The sequence below is a fragment of the Azolla caroliniana genome, unplaced genomic scaffold (genome assembly GCF_043228905.1).
Source record: "Azolla caroliniana isolate FFs.n. ecotype wild unplaced genomic scaffold, voAzoCaro1.0.p SCAF_16, whole genome shotgun sequence".
Taxonomy (NCBI): domain Eukaryota; kingdom Viridiplantae; phylum Streptophyta; class Polypodiopsida; order Salviniales; family Salviniaceae; genus Azolla; species Azolla caroliniana.
The window spans coordinates 19,034,158-19,056,754 of NW_028230451.1; the positions used below are offsets into that span (position 1 = coordinate 19,034,158).

Sequence of the window (22,597 nt, forward strand, 5' to 3'; positions counted from 1 at the left end):
CCCACTAACTACACTACACTACACGGGTAGTGGAACATGTTGAATTGCCAGTAGGCAAGACGAACACTCCACCGAGGAAAGAATTTCCACTTGCTCCAATAAAGAAAATTGCCACATTAGTACTCCCTTCAACTTTCGTAGATATGCTTTCGCTCCATGTCTACCATCAAATACAAAAGCGTTGCGCATATTCCAATTACGACGCAATCCCCAATATCTCAGAAATAGAAAAATGATCCCCATATCTGATTTTGGGTCAACCTGTGTAAATTGTGCAAACACCCACTGTCTAGGTGTCAAATAACACCGTGATAAGACTTGCCAAATTTGAGAAATGTAACTCCAAATCTGACAAGCAATCGGACATTGTATAAATCGAAGAGTACTATCTTCCATTTGAACAGTGCAAAAAATGCAATTACACTTTGCTAATCCACGACGCTTTAGAACTAATCCCAAAAGCAATCCTCCAATCAAAACTCTCCAAGTAAAGACCTTTGCTACAAGTGGCAATTTAGAATGTCAACTACGTTGTAAGATCTGCCACCACCCATGATCAGATTTGTGTATTCTCCATTCTTCTTCAGCCTTAGATGATAACAATCCAAGCGACTCAATAGAGCAATGATACAAAAGATTAGTAGTCACGTTTGACCCTTTAAACACCAATCAATCCACGGTTGTTCTCCTGTTTGTAGAGGTAAGGGTCCTTACATCAATGGACTATTTTGTAGTTGTTGCCAAATAAACCCATAATTAGGCGGAATGCGTAAGAATTGCCGCGCTTCAACGAACTCCAAAATTCTTTGAGATGATGCCTCAACTATATCTCCCACCTCTTTGACCCCCAAACGAAACAAACGATTACATTGAGAGCGCAATCTCTCCTTTCCTGGCCAACATAATAACCGAGAAGACACGGGCAACTCTTTTTGCAAAGATTTACAATGCTCTCTACTAGATGATGGTTTCCATACACATAACAAGAGTGCTTCTTGCCATGAGGTAACCAAGTGTTGAACACATGTAGAGGCCGGAATCCTAAGTGAAACACATCCATTCAGTAATTGCCACCATGAAGCCTTAATTGTTGTCCTCCCATGTGTTAAACCCTTGTTCTCAATGAAATATTGAACAATAGATATCCACGGGTGTGAGTCTGAACACATGTCTTGTAATAATGAAAATCTACGAACCATCATATTCTTAGATAAGTTCAATATTCCAGTTCCTCCCAGCAAAATAGAATGCAAAGCCTTCTTTGTCCATGGGAACAATGGCAAGTAATATAATATAATGGGTTCCATAATACATTGTACAACCTTCAAGCGTACATGAAATGGCCAAGATTGTGACTTCCAATACATGAATGTTACAAATGGTCAATTGATTGATTGGTTGTCTAGTAAGTTGAGGGATAAGTTCATTTCTATTGTTCTCAATGAAATATTGAACAATAGATATCCATGGTTGTGAGTCTGAACACATGTCTTGTAATAATGAAAATCTACGAACCATCATATTCTTAGATAAGTTCAATATTCCAGTTCCTCCCAAGCGCTTAGGGGTTGCAAAATAGAATGCAAAGCCTTCTTTGTCCATGGGAACAATGGCAAGTAATATAATATAATGGGTTCCATAATACATTGTACAACCTTCAAGCGTACATGAAATGGCCAAGATTGTGACTTCCAATACATGAACTTATCCCTCAACTTACTAGACAGCCAATCAATCAATTGACCATTTGTAACATTCATTCCTAATGGATAGCCCAAGTGTCGAAAAATAGAGTCTTTCTTCACCACAAATCCTTGCAATCCTAAACGTTCCAAATCCCTTTCAGTACATGATATGAGACTAGACTTCCTCCAATTAATATGTAATCTGGAAGCCAATGCAAATTGGTTCCATACAAGCATCCCCTTCTTAAGATTCTCTCGTGAGGCTTGTAGAAACATGAAAGAATCATGAGCCAAAGCTTGTGCTACTAGTTGCCCTCGAGAGGGAAGGTGTAGACCCACAATGTCACCATTTGTTGCAACCTTGATAGCATCACTAACAAGGGATGCGTAACAATAGCAAACAACAATGGGCTAAGAGGGCATCCTTGACGAATGGATCTTGTGAGGGCAATATCTGATGTAACTCCCCCATTAAGCATTACTCGAGACACCGTATCTTGCCCTAATAAAAATATGAGGCGAGACATATGAGGTCCAAAGCCGATTGCATGCATTAACCCAGAAACAAATGACCAATTAACATGATCATAAGCTTTCTCCAAATCTAATTGCACCATAATTAATTCTTGATGAGTGTTTCGAGCATAATCCATGGCCATTCGAACATTCAACACATTATGCAATATATTCCTACCTACAATAAAACCATATTGGGCGGGATGTATCAACTTTGGCAAATATTTTTGTAATCTATTTGCCAAGACCTTTGTAAATATCTTATACAGCCCCCCCCATCAAAGAAATAGGTCTCCATTGATGAAATGACTCAGGAGATGCCACCTTTGGAACTAATTTAATTAGACCAACCTTCCAAGCTTTAGGATGACCAAAATCCCAAGAATGTTGAAACATCAAAGTTAAGGGCCCCTTTTAAAATGTTCGAATATCGCTTAAAAACTTCATTTGTCAAACCATCCCAACCAGGGCTCTTACCCCTAGGAAGATGCCTTAAAACTGTGTCCACCTCATCCACAGTGAAATCTGCATCCAATTCATGACTATTGAGGTCATGCACAATACATCCAAGCACATCATAAAACTCATGACGTGCTCTACTCACCTCATTTGTCATTAACAATTGTGGGCCAATCAACTCCTTAAAGTAATGAACACATATGTCAATTATTGTAGTAGGATCCACTATCCATTCATCCCCTTGCTTCACGTGTACCGCATTAGATCGATCATAAGTAGGTGTAACGCTTGAAAAACAAATGAGATTGACATTGATTATCTATGAGCCCATCCCTCAGTTGTCGCATCTTCGCATAACGATAACTTTGGCATTGCAATTGAGAAATAATAACATGCAATTGACTTGGGATATCCAAAAGCTCTTCATCTAATGATGCATGTATCAATAATGCATTACACCTAGAGAGAACTTGTGAGAATTGTCGAAGAAGACCTCTTCTTCGTTGAGCATTAGTTACTCCATACATACGATGAATGATCTTAATGTTTCGTAACGTGATATCCCATGCTTTAAGTCCTTTAAGATTCACTTCTTGTGAAAAAATTTACCAAAATTTGCTCCATGAGAGAATCAAAAGAGAAGAGTTAAATCGTAATGGAGGCTTTCCAAGTACGGATTTATACATGTCAATTGTATGATTACAAACCTCCAAACAAATAGGAAAGTGATTTGAAGTTCCTACATCTTGTAGAACTTTCATACGAAGTGATGTCGGTAAAAAAGAATCATTGTGCGTCACATACATTCTATCTAACCAACTCCATGTTTGTCAATGTTGAGCGGATTGGAAAGTAAAACCTGGATCATTCCCATGCAACCATGTCCAAACATCCAACTTCAGAACCTCCATAGCCAATGAATCCCAAGCCAGTTGCTCAGGATCATCCATGATTGAATGTTTAGACATGGATTGAGATGCATCAACACACATGTTAAAATCACCCATAAGTAATCCTAGACGAACGACACATAGGGTTTGAAGGAGTGAGCCCTATAATGCAATACGTTGAGTGGCTTGGTTAGGGGCATAAATCCCAACCACCCACACAACCTCACCAAAAAAATGATTTCTAGAACCAAAAACCGACCATAAGGATCATTATGCACCACTTGAGGATAATATTTATCCCGCGTGATTAATACCACACCTGAATAATGATTATTAAGATGTCCGGCATAGAATGATGAATATCCATGTAAATGAACTGTGGATCCTGTTAACTCATGACACTTATGCTCAACTACACATAATACATCTCATTCATTACTTAACAAAGTTTCCCATAATATATACTTCTTATGAGGAGAACATGCCCCACTCACATTCCATGTTACCACTTTCATTCAATCAACAATGCTATGGGTGCACTTGCTCATTTAGAGCAACCAATGTCATGAAACTAGTCAAATCATGCTCCAATGCTGCAAATGGATTTTCATGCACCACATCCTTAGGGTTGTCTATCGAAATCTTTTGTTTAGGTTCTCCTACTTGACGAAAGCCTCGAGAATTCGATGAATTTACAACCCATCCCAATGAATCAAATTGAAGGTGAAGGGGTAATCCCTTATCCCTAAATTTTCTTTGCCAATGAACTTTTCGAGGACCCTCCCTAGTTCCTGAATTTCCTTTCCAAGTAGTCTCAGGAATAGTGGGCAAACTATTACATTGTATATTCATTGATTTCCCCTTTGACTTGCCCTTAACCTGATGCCAATCCTTTTCAACAACAACATCACTACTAGTTCTATCCAATGGTTTTTTCCCCTTATGTATAACCACCAAACTTTGTTTTTCCATATCCATAGATTGAGTCCCTTATTCTTAGGGCCCAAACCTTGAAGTGAAACCTCTTTATAACCTGCTCTAGATGATGTTCCTTCATCAATAACAACGACAATATATGACACACCAACATCTCTCCCAACTCCTTCCTTACCATTCCCGTCATTAGGAACCTTTATAGTTAAAGGACAATGACAATGGCATTCCACCATAAAGTGACCCCATTCACCACATCCAAAACAATGGCCTACAAATGTCTCCCACTTCAATTTAAAACAAAGTCTTTTCATACCAGGTGTGTTCATACGCACCCATCCTAGCCTCTTACGACTTGTATCCCATAACACACAAAATCTGCACTTATTTGTACCATTTGCATGTGGAGATACCAACACTTTACCCATTTGACTCATCAACTCTGGTAAAAGTGGCCATAAAAAAGCATGCTTACAATCCACTATTACCCAAACATGGCATTCTTGTTTTAACAAAGCATGATAGTCCACAATGGGGGACCATTGCATTACATGCACCAATCGTTCATCAAAAAACACGGGAACTTTAGCCAACAATGCACTTCGATGTTCCAGTGAAGGAAACACTACATCATAAAACCCTCGTGGTCCTGCATATATATTTTCAACACAAATTGGTGACACGATTGTGTTCAACCATTGTTTAATCCAATTAATGTATTGGAGTTTCCCGGTAAAAAATAATATAACCGCACGATCATTGAATACATCAAAAGATTACAACACTGTCTTAGCATCAACTTCCATATTATGGACATCCTCATCAATGCATTCTTTCGCTTTATTTTCATTTTCTTCCACAATATCAGACAATAAGGTATTGGCAATTCCCCATAAATTTCCCTAATTACAATGATCCTTGTCAACCTCATCTACATGTATTACTTTGGCATATGTCAATTTTTTCTCATTAATTTCCTCAATACCCTTAAACCTCTTAGAGCTTCCAATCTCTTCCCTTTCACGATTACATTCAACCATCACATTACTCTTTTTTGGATCAATTGTTTCCATATCAATGTCCCCCACAATTTGTGAGGAATTCATGTTTATATCCATTATTCTTGAGGTGATATTGATCCGGGATAAAAATAATTTTTCATGAACAAGAGAGACAACCGAAACTCACCCGATTGAAGATGTCGAAGATGACGAAGACAATAGAAGACCCGCAATGTCTGTTGAGTATGTGGATGCCGATAACACAAGATTCCTTATTTCTATCGTTGCTTCTCGTACAGACCACCAAATTTAACTTCATATATCACGTTACGAAGCTCTAATCGAGGGCTTTCTAACGCTTGTCTTTTTGCTGAATTCCGTTACCGATAGAGAGAGCACAACAATAAAAATAAATTTGCTTCTTCTTCTTCCCCTCTCCACTTTGGTTTTATTCTTTCTCTTTGTAATCTCTCTCTCTCTCTCTCACGCGCGCGCGCACACACACACACACATCTATATGAATGATAATGAATCACACACATTTATGTAATCAATTACAAGCTTAAAAGGTTCAGTTCACACACGAGGGTACCTATAGGAAAGCTTGATTCCATCTCTTCCCCAATCTTGATCACGGCTTCTATCCTCACCCAAGCCCAATGACCACAAGTATAGTGGCGTATGACTTCTCCTTCATTGATATCTTTATTTGTATACCTTACTCCAACTAATAGAGCAACTTTTATATCCACATCTTCTTGGATGAAATGACTACTTGAACTCATGGATTATCTGTCACTTGCCCCTTTCTTCGGATTGCGTCAATTATAACCTCATGAAATTATTTACGATTCCTAAAAATTCCTTAAGAGTGAGTTCTAACTTGCTATCAAGGATTCTACTTTCTAAAACCTTCTTTCTATTGATGGCAGTCTTTATCTCTGAATCTAGCTACAATGGGGTTGCCTTTTGCTTTGACTTTTCTTTTGCTACCACTTTCTTTGTTTCTCTTCTTTTCTATTCCCTGGTTTCTAGTATTCAAGAATGACAGGCAACCGACTTCATCCGTTCTTTTCCTCATCTCTTCTACCTAAACTTCATCAACATTCACCCCAACAAATTTTGTGAATGTCATTAATGTTTCTATTGGGCCATTCCACCTAGTATTACCTGCATGCTCCGGAAGTATGTGCCGATTTGATCTAGCGTTGTATCATCATATGCTTACCTATAAAAAAGGGCATGAATCTTGTATAAAGTTGTCTATAGATGAAGCGTAATATATATATGAGTTTTGTGCATACGGTACTGTTGTTATTAATATTTGTATGTTAATTCCTAAATGATCCTTGGATTACTATGTTATTATTGATCGATTGGTGGGGTAGCCGATTCGAACTGTGGGTGTATTAGTTGACTTCTGTTATGTTTTTGTAGCCGAATTGTTATATTCAATCCGACTAACATTAATGGTCAATTGTGGTCTGTGTATTATCTCCATCCCTCCAACCATGATCTTTGGTGAAGGATACTCAGGGATTGAGTATCCGACCCGTGCTTCCTAGGGATTAGGAACAATTAGCCTTCCTTAAGTCTTATGGTTGAACATTTCATTTACTTGCAATATTTATCACCTTATCCCAAAAGCTATGAGGATCACCTACCTTCAACCCAAATGTTGTTGAGTTGTAAGTTGCCTGTATTCTCTTGGCTTTAGCATCCTCCCATTAACTTCTTCATTCTGCCTTTTTCCAAAGTTGAATCGAAAAGGTTGTCGAGTTTTTTATAGATGAATCTTTCCATATTCATAGAAAATCAGATTTTCATCAAGAATGTTGGGGATAAAGGCCCCAAGGACTCTCCTTTTTTGTATATTTTGACCCTTTTATGTGAAAGCTCCCTTCACGAGCTTTCTAGGCCTATTTTTACTATATTTTAAGCCCCAATTTGCAGGGTTATAGGCATTTATATTATCTTTATAATTTTTGGTCATTCATCATGACATGTGAACACACCCAAATGAAATAAAAATTACTTATCAATAAGAATTGGTCCCAAATCTCTCGTAATGAGATAGGGACTTTTAGCAACTAGGGTTTCCTCTCCATTTTTTTTGCACAATTTTCTTTACTTTCTCTCTCCTCACATAGTAGCCCACTCCCTTGGTCTTTTGGAGCAACATACCATGCCATCACATCTCTTTCAACTGGTATTAAAGCTAGAGACTGCCATTGTGACAAATTTTTGTCCCATCAAGTGATTGTGCAAAAGACAAGTTTTGTTTTAAACCCTAAACTGTTGAGTGCAGAAATGACTACTACCTCCTCTAATCTCAAAATCTTATGAGATCAAGATATTTGAAGGTAATCGTTTTGATTTATGGAAAGAGATAATCTTAGGCATTCTCTTTTCTTAAAGATTGTGAAAGGGCACGACTTGCAGTCAAGCTTGAAGAGATGGCAAATATAGCATGGATGAAACTAAATAAGAAGGTCATCACTTACATCAACATGGTTATATTAGATGAGGTCTAAGTGGATCGAAAGGGTTTCACAAGTTATTGCTTTTGAGGTATGGGAGAATTAAATGCTACTCAAGTGCATCTCGTGCATAAGTTGGCGTATATGCAACGTGTTGAGTCAAAAAGTGTTGTTGAGCATTTATCTACCTTAACCAGTACCCTCTCACAATTGCGGGACTTTGGATTACCTTCCTTTAATGGTATGCTTAAGGCCATCTTCTTGTTGATGACTAACAGTCAACAACGGACGGTTTAAACGGTTCCGTTTCAACGGTTAGAAACTGCAATTTAAACAGTTAAACTTTTTCTTTTTTTTATAATTATTTTAAAACAGTCTTTTCATTTTCAAGCCTTATTCCCATATTTTAGGAAAATCTTTAAATTTTTGAATTTTTGAATTTTGACCTAACTTGAAAACCAAAACCGTGGTTTTAACGGGTTGAAAAAAATTTAACGGTTTTGGGGTTCGGTTCAGTTTTGAACCTCTCAAACCGAACCGAACCATTGCCGATTGTTGTTGATGACCTTACCTGATTTGTGGGAAACATTGGTTGTTTCACTCTTGAATAACCCTAATCTTACCTTTGATTGCATAAGGGGTTCTATTTTGAATGAAGAAATCAGGAACAATGCTATTGGAGAGGGAAGTGGTTCAAGCAATGTGGCTAGAGTAGTCAATCGGTGGATGTCGTTCTTTTCCTTTTTTTGCTCTCACTCGAGTAGTCGATTCCTATGTTCGATGAGGAAATCAAGAATGGGAAGTGGTTCAGCCAATGTGGCTATAGTAGTCGATCGGTGAATCTTTTTCTTTTCCTTTTTTTTTCTCTCACTTGAGTAGTCGATTCCTATGTTGGATGGACAATCTCTCGCAATAACCTTCTTTGAGGTTTCTACATCATCCACCGTTCATAGCGCCCTCCTCATTCCAATTGGACACAAGTGTATTTATGCTTGTTCGATTGTCCAAAAAAATTGCCAATTATTTTCTAAATCATTTATCCATTATTTGAACAAATAAATCAGATACCTTCTATGACTAAAGAAGCTCTCAATCCCCCACCGAAAAGTCGTTGTAGTTCTTTTCAAATTCTCTCAATATTTCTAATAATGAGAGACCTTTCCCTCCTTTCTCGATCCACTAGAGAAAGGCCTTCTTTGTGACTCTAGTAAGGTCGTCAAGCATATAATCATCTAACAATGCTTGATGAAATCCACTCCAATCTACTTTGAATATTTCTTGAATTTCCACTACCTTTATTTGAACATCTAGAGTCACCACTCTGTTGAATTGAGGGACCATAGTAACCTAGTTGCATCTTTATTGCCCGTTTCATTCTCATACACCTCCAAACATATTGCGATGTCTTCATCATTGAATTGACCAATCTTCTGAATAATTGATTGTGTAACAAGGATCAAGTTGCTTTCCAATCGATTAGTCACACTTTGCTCTTGTATCATTCGCCTCATCATGGTCATCATGAAGTTGACCATGTCAACATTGAAGCCTCTCAACGTCATTTCTTCTATCGAAGTCTCCCCTTCGTTGACACTTCACGTTGGGTTTACCAAATGTTTGTCGTACAATTCAAGATCGATGCATCAAACTATCGAGGTTGTGAACACTTGACTTTATCTTCAGATATGAGAAACTTTACTGTAAGTGCGCTAGCTTAATCTCTTGATTATTGATCAATATATTTTTCTTATTGATTGATGCTTATATGCTTTTCTTCCTTCTCCTTATAAAAGACTTCAAATAAGAATGCATGTGATGCATGCAATGCTTGTAATGCATGTGATGTGTGATTGCCACTTGGCACACATCTACTAAGTGTGATGCATTGCAGCCATGTTTCTCATTTGAGTCACCATGTATGGTATTCACATGAGACATAATTACACTGCCAAATAGCTTTGAATAGCCAAGATATCACCACAATGTCAACTCCGATCGGGTTGGTAAGGATGTGCACAATGCTACGAAGGGCAACTAACTCCATAGCATATATCATGAATGTGATAAACAAAATGTTGAGAGATTGTATTCCAAACATAGTATGAAGCATACGTACCATTCGTGCATTCGCATTCGCGAACATTCTTATCATTCGTGTAAGACAAACACCCTCAAAGTATGATAAATACCATACTTTTGCACTCATTATTTAATATAAGGTAATTTTTTTAGGGTAAGAAAGTTAAGGTAAGTTAAGGTAAAAAGTGTAAATAAAAAACACAAGAATGTTTTAATAGCATACGCATTCGTTTGCATACGTATAAAAACAAATGTTTGGGCTAACGAACACGAATATTACGTACTATGATTCTAGACATCGAGATGTCATTTCCTAATGACATTCCTATAAACGCATGTTAGAGTCAAAGAAGAATCAAACCCTACAACGGGATGGATGTGGGCACTTTCTTTTGAACCATATCAAGGATTGGGAGAAGGTATTACAAAGATTAGAAGGTGCAAGCTTAACACTCTCTTGAGAGAAATCGACGTTTGGGCAACAAGAAATTTTAGTAGTCGAATATGTTTGTGGGCCATATGGTTGAAACCACTCTCCAAGGAGGGTAGATGTCGCCCAAGAAATTAATGAGACATGCAAAACATAGAGGGAAGTTTGAAGATTCTTGGGAGCATGTGTGTTCTACCACATTTGGATTCCACATTATGCCCATATTGTTGAACCTTTGTATGGGTTGCTCAAGGAAGGAAAGGAATTCAAATTGACACCAATACATAATGAAGCAATGAAGAGACTCAACGGACTTTTGCTTAAAGCCCCAACACTAAGGAAACCAATTTACACACCCATATTCGTGACAATGTATACATATCTAACTGATATTGGATTGGTTATAAACCAAGAGAACAAAGATAAAGTTCAATAAGCAATCTAATTCGGAGGGAAAGGCAAAGGAAGTATGCCCAAGCGAAAAGAGAAATGTGGGGAATTTTTTCGGCAATCATACTACTATTTCATAGAATTCAAGAAAGTTTATGATATAGTGTCCCACAAACATCTTTGGGGAAGCATGAAGGAACTCAAGATACCAAGTGAATATATGCTTGCAATTTCTTGAATCTATGAGAATGTGATATGCCATGTGTATAAAAAATTGAATTTTAGATTTTCCTATTACTAATGGTAAGAAAGGACTCATAGTCTCAACAACTCTCTTACGTTTATGTATTAACAAATTGGAACAAATGGTCAACGAGTTTGTAAAGCACAAAGATATGGAAGAAGTTACAATTTGGAATAACTATCATGCTTTTGCTTTGTGCAAATTTTATGTTTTTTGAAAATCTTTTAGACGATGCAAGAAAAACTGTGTGTGTTGTAGAACAAAGGTAATGCTTGAAAAGACCCAAAATAAAGATAAACCTTGCATTTCATTACAATAATGAAACACTTGAAATTGTATACTGGTTCTCTCCAATCATAGATAGAATGTATGTGCTACCCCCTACTTTCTATCAAAGAACTATGCAATGGTAGAGAAATTAAATACCGAGTTCTCAAAATGTATCTCTTTGGCACATTGGTACTTCTCTGTGGGTTGTACTATTGAGGGAATCGCATCCTGAAGTTCATTCAAACAAAGTTTGGACTTGTCCAACAATGCTTTCTTGTGCAGTTTCTTCAAGTCAAGCTTCAAATTTCATACATGTTCCTACGTCATAAGACTGAAGGATTGTTTTACATCGAGATTGTATGAAAGAATTATGCAATGTGCATTTGCATTTATGTAGCGGAACGATAGGGAGGATGTCTACAAGCATTATGTATAGTATTAACCCAAGTGACATATATATGCAAGGCAAGTGAATGGCATGTAACTAGCATAATTGTTATCATTATTGCAATGATGTCAACATGAATGCTTTTTACATTGGTGGAAATAGCTCAGTTCTCTAAGATATAGGTCTTCTTAACTTAGCTAAAGTGTTCAGATCAACATCAAAGAGATTCATATTGCCTTGAAATCACATATATCCATGTGAAATTATAAACACAAAAATTTAAATGGAATTATGACTATTACATTGATTTCACATAGATATTGGCCTCTGGTGGATTTATGATTAAAAGTAGCAAATGTCAAATTGTGTATTTTCACACTATCGGTGGGCATCACTCCATGCACTAAGTTACAAGCATGTTTTGTGTACGTATGCAAGCAATAAATAAAATGTACCACTTACAAGAAAGTCACCTGTAAAACATCTAAGATGGTTTGATATCAATTAAAGAATCTGGGTTGCTTGAATGACTTTCGCCATACCTCTCAAGAAGATACTCACCATCTGACACGGGTGGAAACCTGAAAAAAAATATCCCAGCTTATAAAACTAGTAATCAAACATGTCTAGGAATCCAGGAAACACGTTCATCTGCTGAAGTTTTTCAGCATAATCCTGAAATACTTACTTCGGAGGATTATCTTCGCTCTGACATGTTTCTAAACACTCCACCAAACACTCGTAATTTCCATGTAGAAAGAATGCAATCTATTGAAAGAATTCATTTAACCAGCAATATGTCAATTAAGCATTTTCAAATAACACTCTAGCTACAGATTCGGCTTGTTGTTAGAAGCACAAGTTCATATCTTTATGGACCAATGTGTGTGTTCTTTTTGTACAGGAAGCAATTGGCTCTCACTATATACACTTTGAGCTTTCCTCTTGGTACCTCTTCTTTGGAGCACTCTACAGCTATTTTACTTGAGAACCCACTTTAAAATGTTCTCCCAAAACCCTAAATTTGGGGCTAGAACTTGTATGAATTCTACCTCTATCGTTCTCTAAGAAACATAAGGGTAGATTCCATCATAAGCAGCCTGCCATTGGTGATGATGATGTGCCTCAGGTGGAACCACAAAGAGCTGAAAATCATGACAAGCCCATGTAATGTTGCCAGAAGATGATGGACAGCCGCTACATACACCTGGATTCATCATGAGCAGCCAATGAATAATGTTGAAAATATGGCTGTGAATCATCACAACAGCCTATTGTTGAAGATTTTGAGATCCCTCTTGATGTAGATCCCAGTCGTGATAATATAGACCATTGGATAAAAAAGTCTAATAGATTGAGGCCTTTACAAAGGAGTGTCATTGGAGGCATAAAAGCCCAAGGACTCTTCTCATGTATACTTTGACCTTTTCTTGCTAGTAACTCCTTTCCAGATCTTTATAGATAGATTTTTCTTACTACTACAAGCACTGAACTTGCATATTTTAAACAAAATGATGTCCCAAAACCCTAGATTTGGGGATGAAACTTGTATTAGCTCTAATCAACACATGATCCTATACATATGTAGGAATAACATTTACAAAGCCTCAGATCTCCATACATGAAGCTTCCTGTGCTTGACTTTCTTGTGGATATGCAGCCCTTGAAAGACAATGTGCACATATCGGGTTCCAAGAACCACAAATAAAATTGCAGTTGTTTAATACAGTTATAACACCAACTCTTCTGTGCAGTGGTGTGTACCTTCATCGCCATGCTCAGGTTGGAATACATTCATTTCCAAGGGGAACAGGCGTGTAGTATCTAGTCTTGTATTGTTAAGAATTACAGATATGTGAGAGACTTGATGAATGAGGAAATAAGTACCTATTATATTTCCTAGTTTAGCAACACATTTTATATAAATAAAGAGACTAGAGAATATGAACATAATACCGAGTATCGTTCTTTTCCAGATATCAAAACTCTATGTAATGTAGAACTGCATAAAAAACAACAAATGATGGTTATCTCTACACAAGGGAACACTGAAGTATGCGTTAAATTAAGCTTTATCTGAAACACTATTTTCCAATGTTGTGATATCAAAGTTTTGCACTAACTTGGCTGCATTGATATCTTTTGCCAACATTGGTAAACAAATGAATTATTTTACCACATGGTCAGTGTAGGAGATAAATTAAATGTATGCTAGAACAGAATTCACACGTAAGTCTCCATAAAAATGCAGCAAGACGGGGCCTGAGGTGACAGGTCATAACAATGTGCTTCAAAAACACATGAGCATTTGAGATAAATTACCGAAAAATATTATTGCTCCATCGCTCAAGCATGTCCCCCAAATTAACAATGAAAGCACTGCTTGAAGCAAAACAACGCAAAACTTAGATTAAAGCTGAGGTATGTCTCAGAACATTACTTATAAATGAAATTCTCATATACACCATGTTGTATATTAAACGGAATAGTAATGTTTATAGGTATTGCTCCCTTGAAGTATCATCTGGATATACAAAAACATGATTACCCTTCAACAGGTTGTACACTCTCCCAAACTTGAGACTTTTCATCTTTGTCTCTGCATATCTATACGATAAATTGTGAATGTATCAAAACAATATGTGCAGTTTAAAAGAGCAGAGAAACAGATAGCAAACTAACTTCCAAACCAGGTGTTCCATCACAAACAATAAGGCTAAGAAAACCCCAGTCAGAATGAGCCCCAGCACCAAATATTCCCTTTTCTGGTATTGATTTTTCTCCTGCTTTGAGGAAATTGATTATAAGGCACAGTACAAAGGAAGAGGGAAATCATGGTTAGAAGATGATTTTCTAGTGTAGACCTTTATAATGGAGAAGGCGTAGAAATGTCATCGGATTGTCCATCATTCCTGGTTTTTCGAAAAAATCTGATTCCAGCTTTAATGCCAGGGCAATCAATCTGCATATTTTATATGCAACATTCCTGTACATTAAGAAAAAAAAAACAGTTTCAGCGAAACTTAAATGGCTTAATTTTAGAATCTTATATAGCATAATCCCTATTTGTGTAGAGGTTGTTGATATGTGCTCACATCTCTGGAAGCATTTGTTTCCTACATTTCGGGAATGGCAGGGAGCTCTGGACAATCGCTGTTGAAATGTTGCCCTATTGGCAATTACTACATGACAATGTCACTATTCATAACCTCTCCTTAAGCTACAGATTTAATCAGCCCCTACCATTTAAAATTATCAAGCTGGATTGTTCAGTCACCTCATGGATTTGTCACTGTCTCAGTGATTCGTTCAATTTCCACTCCCAACTCACTCATTCAATTTTGATTCTTTCCCTCATACAATCATTCTCTCAGTCTCCTTTAAAAAATACAACCATTCTATCTTAGCTCAATCACTTCAGCCTTTCACTCCTTTCATAGATCCACCTGTCATCCTACCCAGTGATGAAATTTTGCATGACTTGCACAGGTATTGAATATTTGGATCTACTCCTATTCTCACTCAGTCAAATCATCCATCTTCAGTCAAATCACAGCCATGGCCCATACAATCATTCAAATGGCAAGCCATTTCAATCTCTCTATCATCAAAGACATCATTAATCACCAATAATGGGTCAATCAGCATCAAATAAATCCAACATTCAATAATTCCACATAATTTACATGTTACATGCATTTGTCTTCTGCAGGATTACATACTCTTATTATGGATAAGGCCTTTAGATTTAGTCACCCATTCATATTTTTCATCTCATACGTTCATAATGCTTTGATCTCATGAGTAGAATGGGAGATTGTTGATATTTATCCCACATGCAACCGTTCTCCCATTCATCTGTACTATATAAAGAGGAATCCTGTAGCACTTCCCATTATTGCAAATAAAGATCATTTTGATTTTCTCATATTCCTGTTCCACTCTTATCTTTCCTGTTTCTATTCAATCGTGGAGTGTGGACCCACCATGTACACAAATAGCTTGCAATCTGCTTTAAAGTTCCTGTTTGTTTCTCTCTCAGGAATAGAATCCAAGGAAAATTTAATCCCACAATATTGTTGGCTCAACTTTAAGAAATGCATTATACTTACAATGCTTTTTTGTGGTAGGTCTCCATTGTGTCCCTCCAACCAGGTAGCAAATCTGTATGTTTTGAAATGTTATCACCATTGAATACGAAATTTTAAAAGGCTTGCAGATGTCTAAATAACAAAGTCATACCTTCCGAAGGCCATACATTAGGGCCATAGAAGCACAATGAAGCCCTGTGACTATCCTTGGGTGCTTCGGCACCAATGTAATACCCCTCTTTGTAATCTCCTAGTGAAACATTCATAGTACGCCTTTGTGAGGCCGCATGTATCAGCATTCAAAAAGTTAATGAGAGAAAATTTATCCAAGCCTCTACTTCAGCAACTTTATCAAGTGAAAATTATGCCATCTCGGTTCGTTTTGTCGTTACCCTTACATAGCTATGGCATATAATAAATGGCAGATTTTTTATTCAAACGATTCAACTTTCTTGTTTGAATCATTTATCCGTTTCCTCTCATTCCACTACGAATTCTACTCAAACAAATTCATCTTCCTCTCTCTCTCTCTCTCTCTCTCTCTCTCTCTCTCTCTCTCTCTCTCTCTCTCTCTCTCTCTCTCTCTCTCTCTCTCTCTCTCTCTCTCTCTCGACCTGTAATCCTAATGATTTATCTCTTTTTGTTTATGAATTATGTGCCACTTCCCTTGACTTCAATACCTCAGCAATCTCATCTTGTCAAAGCTAATGACATTTCTCAGCTGTTGGTATGCAATGTAAACATTCATCTCATTCTTCAAGCTTCAACACATATATGCCCAAACAGGCGTATAGATGGCATACAACTCAATTGCATATATATGTAAGAAAGAGATCGTTCAAAACATTCATGTCTTTCTTTGGGCTTCGACCCATGTCCTTGTTTTCTTGTCAGGGGCTCTTCATGTGCTACCCTTATTAAATACAATTCTTATGGGAGATGGTTATAATTCATATCTTTGTCATTGGGTTAGTATTATTTGAACATATTTTCGCTGCAAAGTCCTGATGTCATCATGTGCATGGTGTGGTTGAATACATATGTTGTTTGATTGATACATGTTCTATTTGTGCACCATGTATGCACTCCTGATTCTCTTTCCTTTTCTTTTCAATATCAGCAGATATATAGACTAACCTTGGAACTGTCTTGATGGGTCGAGCGTCTCATCAAAGAGAGGTGTGTATCCTCGATGATTCTGAGTGCGGAGGCACTTGGCCTTTTCAGACACAGGAAGCTCGAAGAACTTCCTGCTCTGGTGGAGGACTTCCTGGATGAGACCACGATCTATGCCGTGGTTGACAACGTAGAAGAAACCATAGTCCAGGCACGCCTAGATCATGGGGGAACGATGCAAAACATCAGAGAAAGGTGAGAGCCAAGTGAGGGAGGGGGAAGGAGAAGGAGATGTATATGTATATGTGTATGTGTATGTGTATGTCTCTGTTTTTAGACCTGTCGAAGCTTGGCGGAGGAAGCAGGGATGTCGCTGGAGAGGTCGATGATCTCCAGGTCCACAGAGGCAGCAGGCATCATGGATGCCATGGATTGCAGGGCAGCAGCAGCAGCAGACTGAAGGAAATGGTCGACACTCGAAATGATGAATGAATGCGTATGCGTATGCGTATGTTTCATGCGTATGCGTATGTTATTATGTATCTCTGACGTGTCTATGCGTATGTGTATGTTTATGTCTATGTCTATGTATGGATGGATGGATGGATGGATGGATATGTTGCATGGAATGTATGTATGTACGTATGTATGTGTGTATGTATGTATGTATGTATGTATGTATGTATGTATGTATGTATGTATGTACGTTTTGTCAAATTTGCAATATGTTCGAGATGAGGGCTAAGAGACAAAGTCGACGAAATGCAATTTTTTTCTTAAATTCGAGATATCAGAGAGCAGAGAGGAAATGAAATAGGGAGAGACGATCAATGCGAACACATTGGGGGAACTCTTATGAAGCACCCTCGGCATTTTCCCAAACTGGTTTGCCATCACCATCATCTTCACATCTAAAGAAGAAGCAATGGTGTAACAAGAGGTGTGTCAACTTCATAATTATTCGATATTTTGTAGGGTTATAGGATTGTGTTTCGAATACGGGTATATAATGGCAACCCTGAATGTTGATCTCAATATAATGCAAGAATGCCTAATCATATCCAACCTTATCTCATCACCAATATGAGTAGTAATGCTCATAGAGCTTGCAATTACTTCGCACTCGATCTCACAAGTTAGGTATTGACGTTGCATCATGGTGTCAAAATGTAACGAATTTGACGGCATGTAAAGTATGCAACGAAGGCATGGTAGAGGATAAATGTCACTTGCTCGGCATATAGTGCAATTCGTTCAATAATCATCAAGATATGATGACATATTAAGAGGGAGTGATAACTTAAGTGCCATACTTAAGACACTAACTAGAAAGGTTGACCTCATATGTGTATGTCGTATTCACGCATAGAGACTTTTGTGCTTCAATGTATGAATACCCCTTTTTAGGAAGGAGACACATATCAAGAACACATGTATACTCTTGTCCCATAGGTCAAATTTGGCCTCTTTAGGGACAATAAAAAAAATTCTAAAATCTAAATCTAAGGGTTGAGTAAGAATGGAAAGTAAGTAGTACATAACTCTGACTCTAGATGGTGCTAGATTTTAATACATCGTCGACATTCTAAATTGCCACTTATAGAGAAACTCTTCATTTGGAGAGTTTTGGTTGGGGTTCACCTTTGGGATTAACTTTAAAGCGACATGAACTAGCAATGCGCAATTTGCTTCTTTTGTACTGCGCAAGTGGAAGATAGTACTCACTATGTTATAGTATATCTGACAGCTTGTCAGATTTGGAGTTTCATTTCTCAAACTTGGCAAGTCTGGTGCGGTGCCGTAATTCACATAGGTGGACCCAAGACTAAAGATGGAGGAGATCGTTTTCCCATATTCAAAAAGATTGGGGATATGTGCAATGCTTCTATATTTGACAGTTTAGGGCATACATGGATTCAAAGCATATACATACATATATTGTGGTATTACCACGGATCCTAACCAGGGTCACATTGACCACACCCAAATTAGGCCCCTAACAAGCCCCCATAATTAGAAGAGCTAATTGGAGTGGGAGAACACCACCACGCTAAGAGTAGCCTATAAGATGTAACTTAGAACATAATGGAAAGGGAGCTATTTTGAGAGCATTTCACATCTTGGTGGAGAAGACAAGCAAAGCAGCCCTAACAACACGCGCCACAATGCAACACGACAACAACAGCGGCAACGCAAACTCCATGAATCCAGAATTCCTACAACAACAAACTCAAGAACATCAACCCACATGCCAATCGACCAATTGGTTTAGGCCCCGTCCAACATTATTTTACAAGTTAACCATACTAACCAAGCCATGTTGTCATTCCTCTCAGCACGATCCGAGCCACAACAGAATCTCCCAAACCCATGAGTTCTCCCAAATCCATTCTCCGGCCTACCATCGGAAGACATCCTCTCTTGGCGGGATCATTTCGAAATGGTGGCCAGTTACCACCAGTGGCCACACCCCAGAAGGTAATGGAAATGAAGACACTCCTCAAGAATATCGTAGCAACATGGCTCGTACAACAACCAGAGGAGACACGCAACGACTGGGATCTGTTACGGGAAACCATGATTCAGAATTTTGCTCATCAGAACTCCCATCAGACGGCCCTACAACAACTCGAGTCAATCGCCCAGTAGCCACGCGAACCCATCACCCAATTCGCAGTTCGGTTTGTGCAGATCCTACATCGGGCTGACGCCAACATGTCGGAAGACATGAAGTTGTTTTTCTTCTGGCCGTCGTGTACGCGATCAAGGCCCGGAGACACTACACGAAGCCATCCTCACCGCCCAACACATCAAAGTTGCAAACGCACACGACCTGCACACACCAGGTAATCTCAGTCACGATCATACAAACACTACGCCAGCCACCATTCCCATGGACATCGACGTCCAGAACGTGCAGTTACGCGCCAAGCGTGCATTGCCCGAACGAGACAGCCAAGGACGCCCCAAATGTTTCTATTGCAACAACTATGGCCACATCCGGCGTCACTACCGAAAGTGGCAAAATCAACAACAGAAGCAGAACGTCCAATTAGCCAACGTTGCCTCCCTCTCTGAGCTCCCAGAAAACTAATGCGCAGGGTGCCGTAGGGAGAGCCGCCCCCGCACGTCCATGCCTCCACATCATCAACTTCTCCCGTTTGTACCACGATCGCCCACCTCCAGCACACGACCCAAGAAGTTCTCCTCGACTCCGGCAGCAACATCTCTTCCATCAACGCAGATTTAGTCACCCAATTGCAACTTCCCACGAGCCACGCACCTCCCATTAAAATCATCTTCGGCGACCAACAACGGTTGTACCACTCACATACGTAAGTCATGTGCATGCTCACCATCAGTTCCGCCTGGATCCAACATCATTGCTACGTCCTCCCACTCCAGTTGTTCCCAATCACCTTGGGCTGTGATTGGTTCCTCCATAGTCGAGCCTGTCTCGATTTCTCCTCGCAACAGCTCGTCCTCCCCAATCACCTTCCAATCACGCTCTTCACTAATTTGCAAGATACCACCCACATCAGCAACACACAGTACCTGGTATCACCGACAGAGCGCATCTATGATATCCGACGGCTCCTAGCCACCTTTCCCTCATTGTCTACACCACCTGCAAAGCCTCCCTCGATCCGCTTTCCGATCCACCACACGATTCCTACAGGCAACGCCCGCCCCATCAGCGCAGCTCCCCGACGTCACTCCCCTCTAAACCACGAGCGCATCAACAACGCCGTCAAAACTATGCTACAACAGGGGATTATCACAGCTTCCAAGAGCGAGTGGATCTCAAAGCCACACATGGTAAAAAAAGGGGACGACTCTTACCGTTTTTGTGTCGACTTCCGACAACTAAACCATGTCACCACCCATGACCAATATCCTCTCCCTTGTATCAACGATCCTCCTCAACCAGCTTGGCAAATCAAAGTACTTCTCCTCCCTCGATCTGGCCTCGAGATATTGGTAGATCCCAATGAATCTTGAAGATGCCCACAAAACTACATTCTGCACTAGGAAAGGCATTTTTCAGTTCACATGGATGCCCTTCGGCCTATCTGACGTTGGGAGCACATTCCAACGAATGGCTAATGCCATCTTCGACAATCTCACCACCCACCGCGTCATCATCTTCTATCTAGACGATATTCTGATACATACAAGCACCTGGGCGGAACACCTCCAAGTCCTTCAGGAGGTCCTAACTTGTGTTCAATGCTATCGATTGCAACTGCAATGGAAGAAGTGTCGTAGTACGCGCCTCCGCTTCCTCGGGTACGTCATCTCCTCTGACGGAATATATGTTGAGAGACAAGCTCAACATCGGCCGGATCCGCTGAAGAAGCCGAGGACCGGATCAGTTGGGACCGATCGGTTAGGCTGAATGCGTAAACCGGTACGCAGACCGGTGTGTACGTAGGGCCGGATCGGTGAGTAAACTGGGAGGCCGTTAGGAAAGATATTACGTGAGAAATATATTTGGGAGTTAGTGTAGGAGCTCTTAATGAGCATTGAAGTACTGTTAGTACTTCGGTCAGTCCTTCTAGGACTTGTATAAAAGTGTTCATTGAACACACATATGTATAGAATTGTGAATAGAGATTGAGTACTTTTGTTGAATATAGTTCTTGTGTTTACTCTCACTCTCACTCTCTCTGTCTCTCCCGCGTATACTGTGTAAGCTCAAGCTCTCCATTAAACCTGAGTTTTCTTCCTTATGTTCGGTCATCATACTTGTTTCCGCACGCTACTTTTTACAATATAGATAGACCCAGAGAAGACGGAAGCAGTCCAAAAATTCCCATGCCCCACCACAGTCAAGCAGCTTCAACGCTTCCTTGGCCTCCTCATGTTCTCTCTCCACTTCATCCCACGACTAGCCGACCTGTCAGCCCCACTACGCGCGCTCCTGCAAAAAGACGCACTCTTCCTATGGACTGACGCTTGCGAATCCAACTTCCTGCAGCTCAAGCGAACGCTCCAAGCCTTAAACCTCTTGGCACACCCTAATTTCACAAAGCCTTTCCATCTGCAAACGGATGCCTCCAACGTCGGCCTTGGCGCGGTCCTACTCCAATCTAACGGCAACGACCAACTGCGCCTGATTGCCTACATAAGCTAGTCACTTACCAAAGCCGAACAAAATTACTCGACAACCGAAAAAGAGTTGCTCACCATCATCTAGGCATTCCATCGTTTCCACCCATACCTACACAGATCAAACACATCAGTCGAAACCGACCATCAGCCATTGCTCTCCCTCATAAAGAAGGCTCACCCACCCGATCGCTTACTCTGTTGGGCTTTGACGCTGCAGGATTACACATTCACTCTGCACTATCGCCGCGGTCCCTAGAACATCGTTGCCAATGGATTATCCCGCATATCCTTTCAGGCGAAACAAATCGCCTCCGGCACAATCGATTTCCCCGTATCCTCGTCCCAAATGGCCAACATGCAACAACACGACAAAAAGATCCAAGACATCTGCCACCACCTACGAGCCGAGCCCACATCATCCCTCACCAAGAAATTCATGATCTAGGATAATGTCCTACTTTTTTTCCAAGTAGGCAAGGAACCTCGGGTCTATGTGCTTGAGCAATTGCG

The 22,597-nt window shown here is 39.5% G+C and overlaps 1 protein-coding gene and 1 long non-coding RNA gene across 2 annotated transcripts; both read right to left on the minus strand.

Annotated features, from left to right (window-relative positions):
* Window positions 1-11,978: 11,978 nt before the first annotated feature.
* LOC147854168 (kihadalactone A synthase LFS-like) lies at window positions 11,979-17,438 on the minus strand. Its single transcript, XM_087332321.1, has 11 exons — window positions 17,312-17,438; window positions 16,994-17,189; window positions 16,008-16,106; window positions 15,878-15,929; window positions 14,630-14,751; window positions 14,448-14,548; window positions 14,314-14,372; window positions 14,088-14,144; window positions 13,722-13,767; window positions 12,454-12,533; window positions 11,979-12,346 (listed from the first exon to the last, which is right to left on the minus strand). The coding sequence occupies exons 1-11, from the start codon at window positions 17,399-17,401 to the stop codon at window positions 12,250-12,252; spliced, it is 999 nt and encodes a 332-aa protein (XP_087188447.1). The 5' UTR covers window positions 17,402-17,438; the 3' UTR covers window positions 11,979-12,249.
* Window positions 12,819-13,715, minus strand: LOC147854169 (uncharacterized). The gene is made up of 2 exons (XR_015531181.1): window positions 13,242-13,715; window positions 12,819-13,060 (listed from the first exon to the last, which is right to left on the minus strand). It is a non-coding gene; the product is annotated as an uncharacterized LOC147854169 (long non-coding RNA).
* Window positions 17,439-22,597: the final 5,159 nt, after the last annotated feature.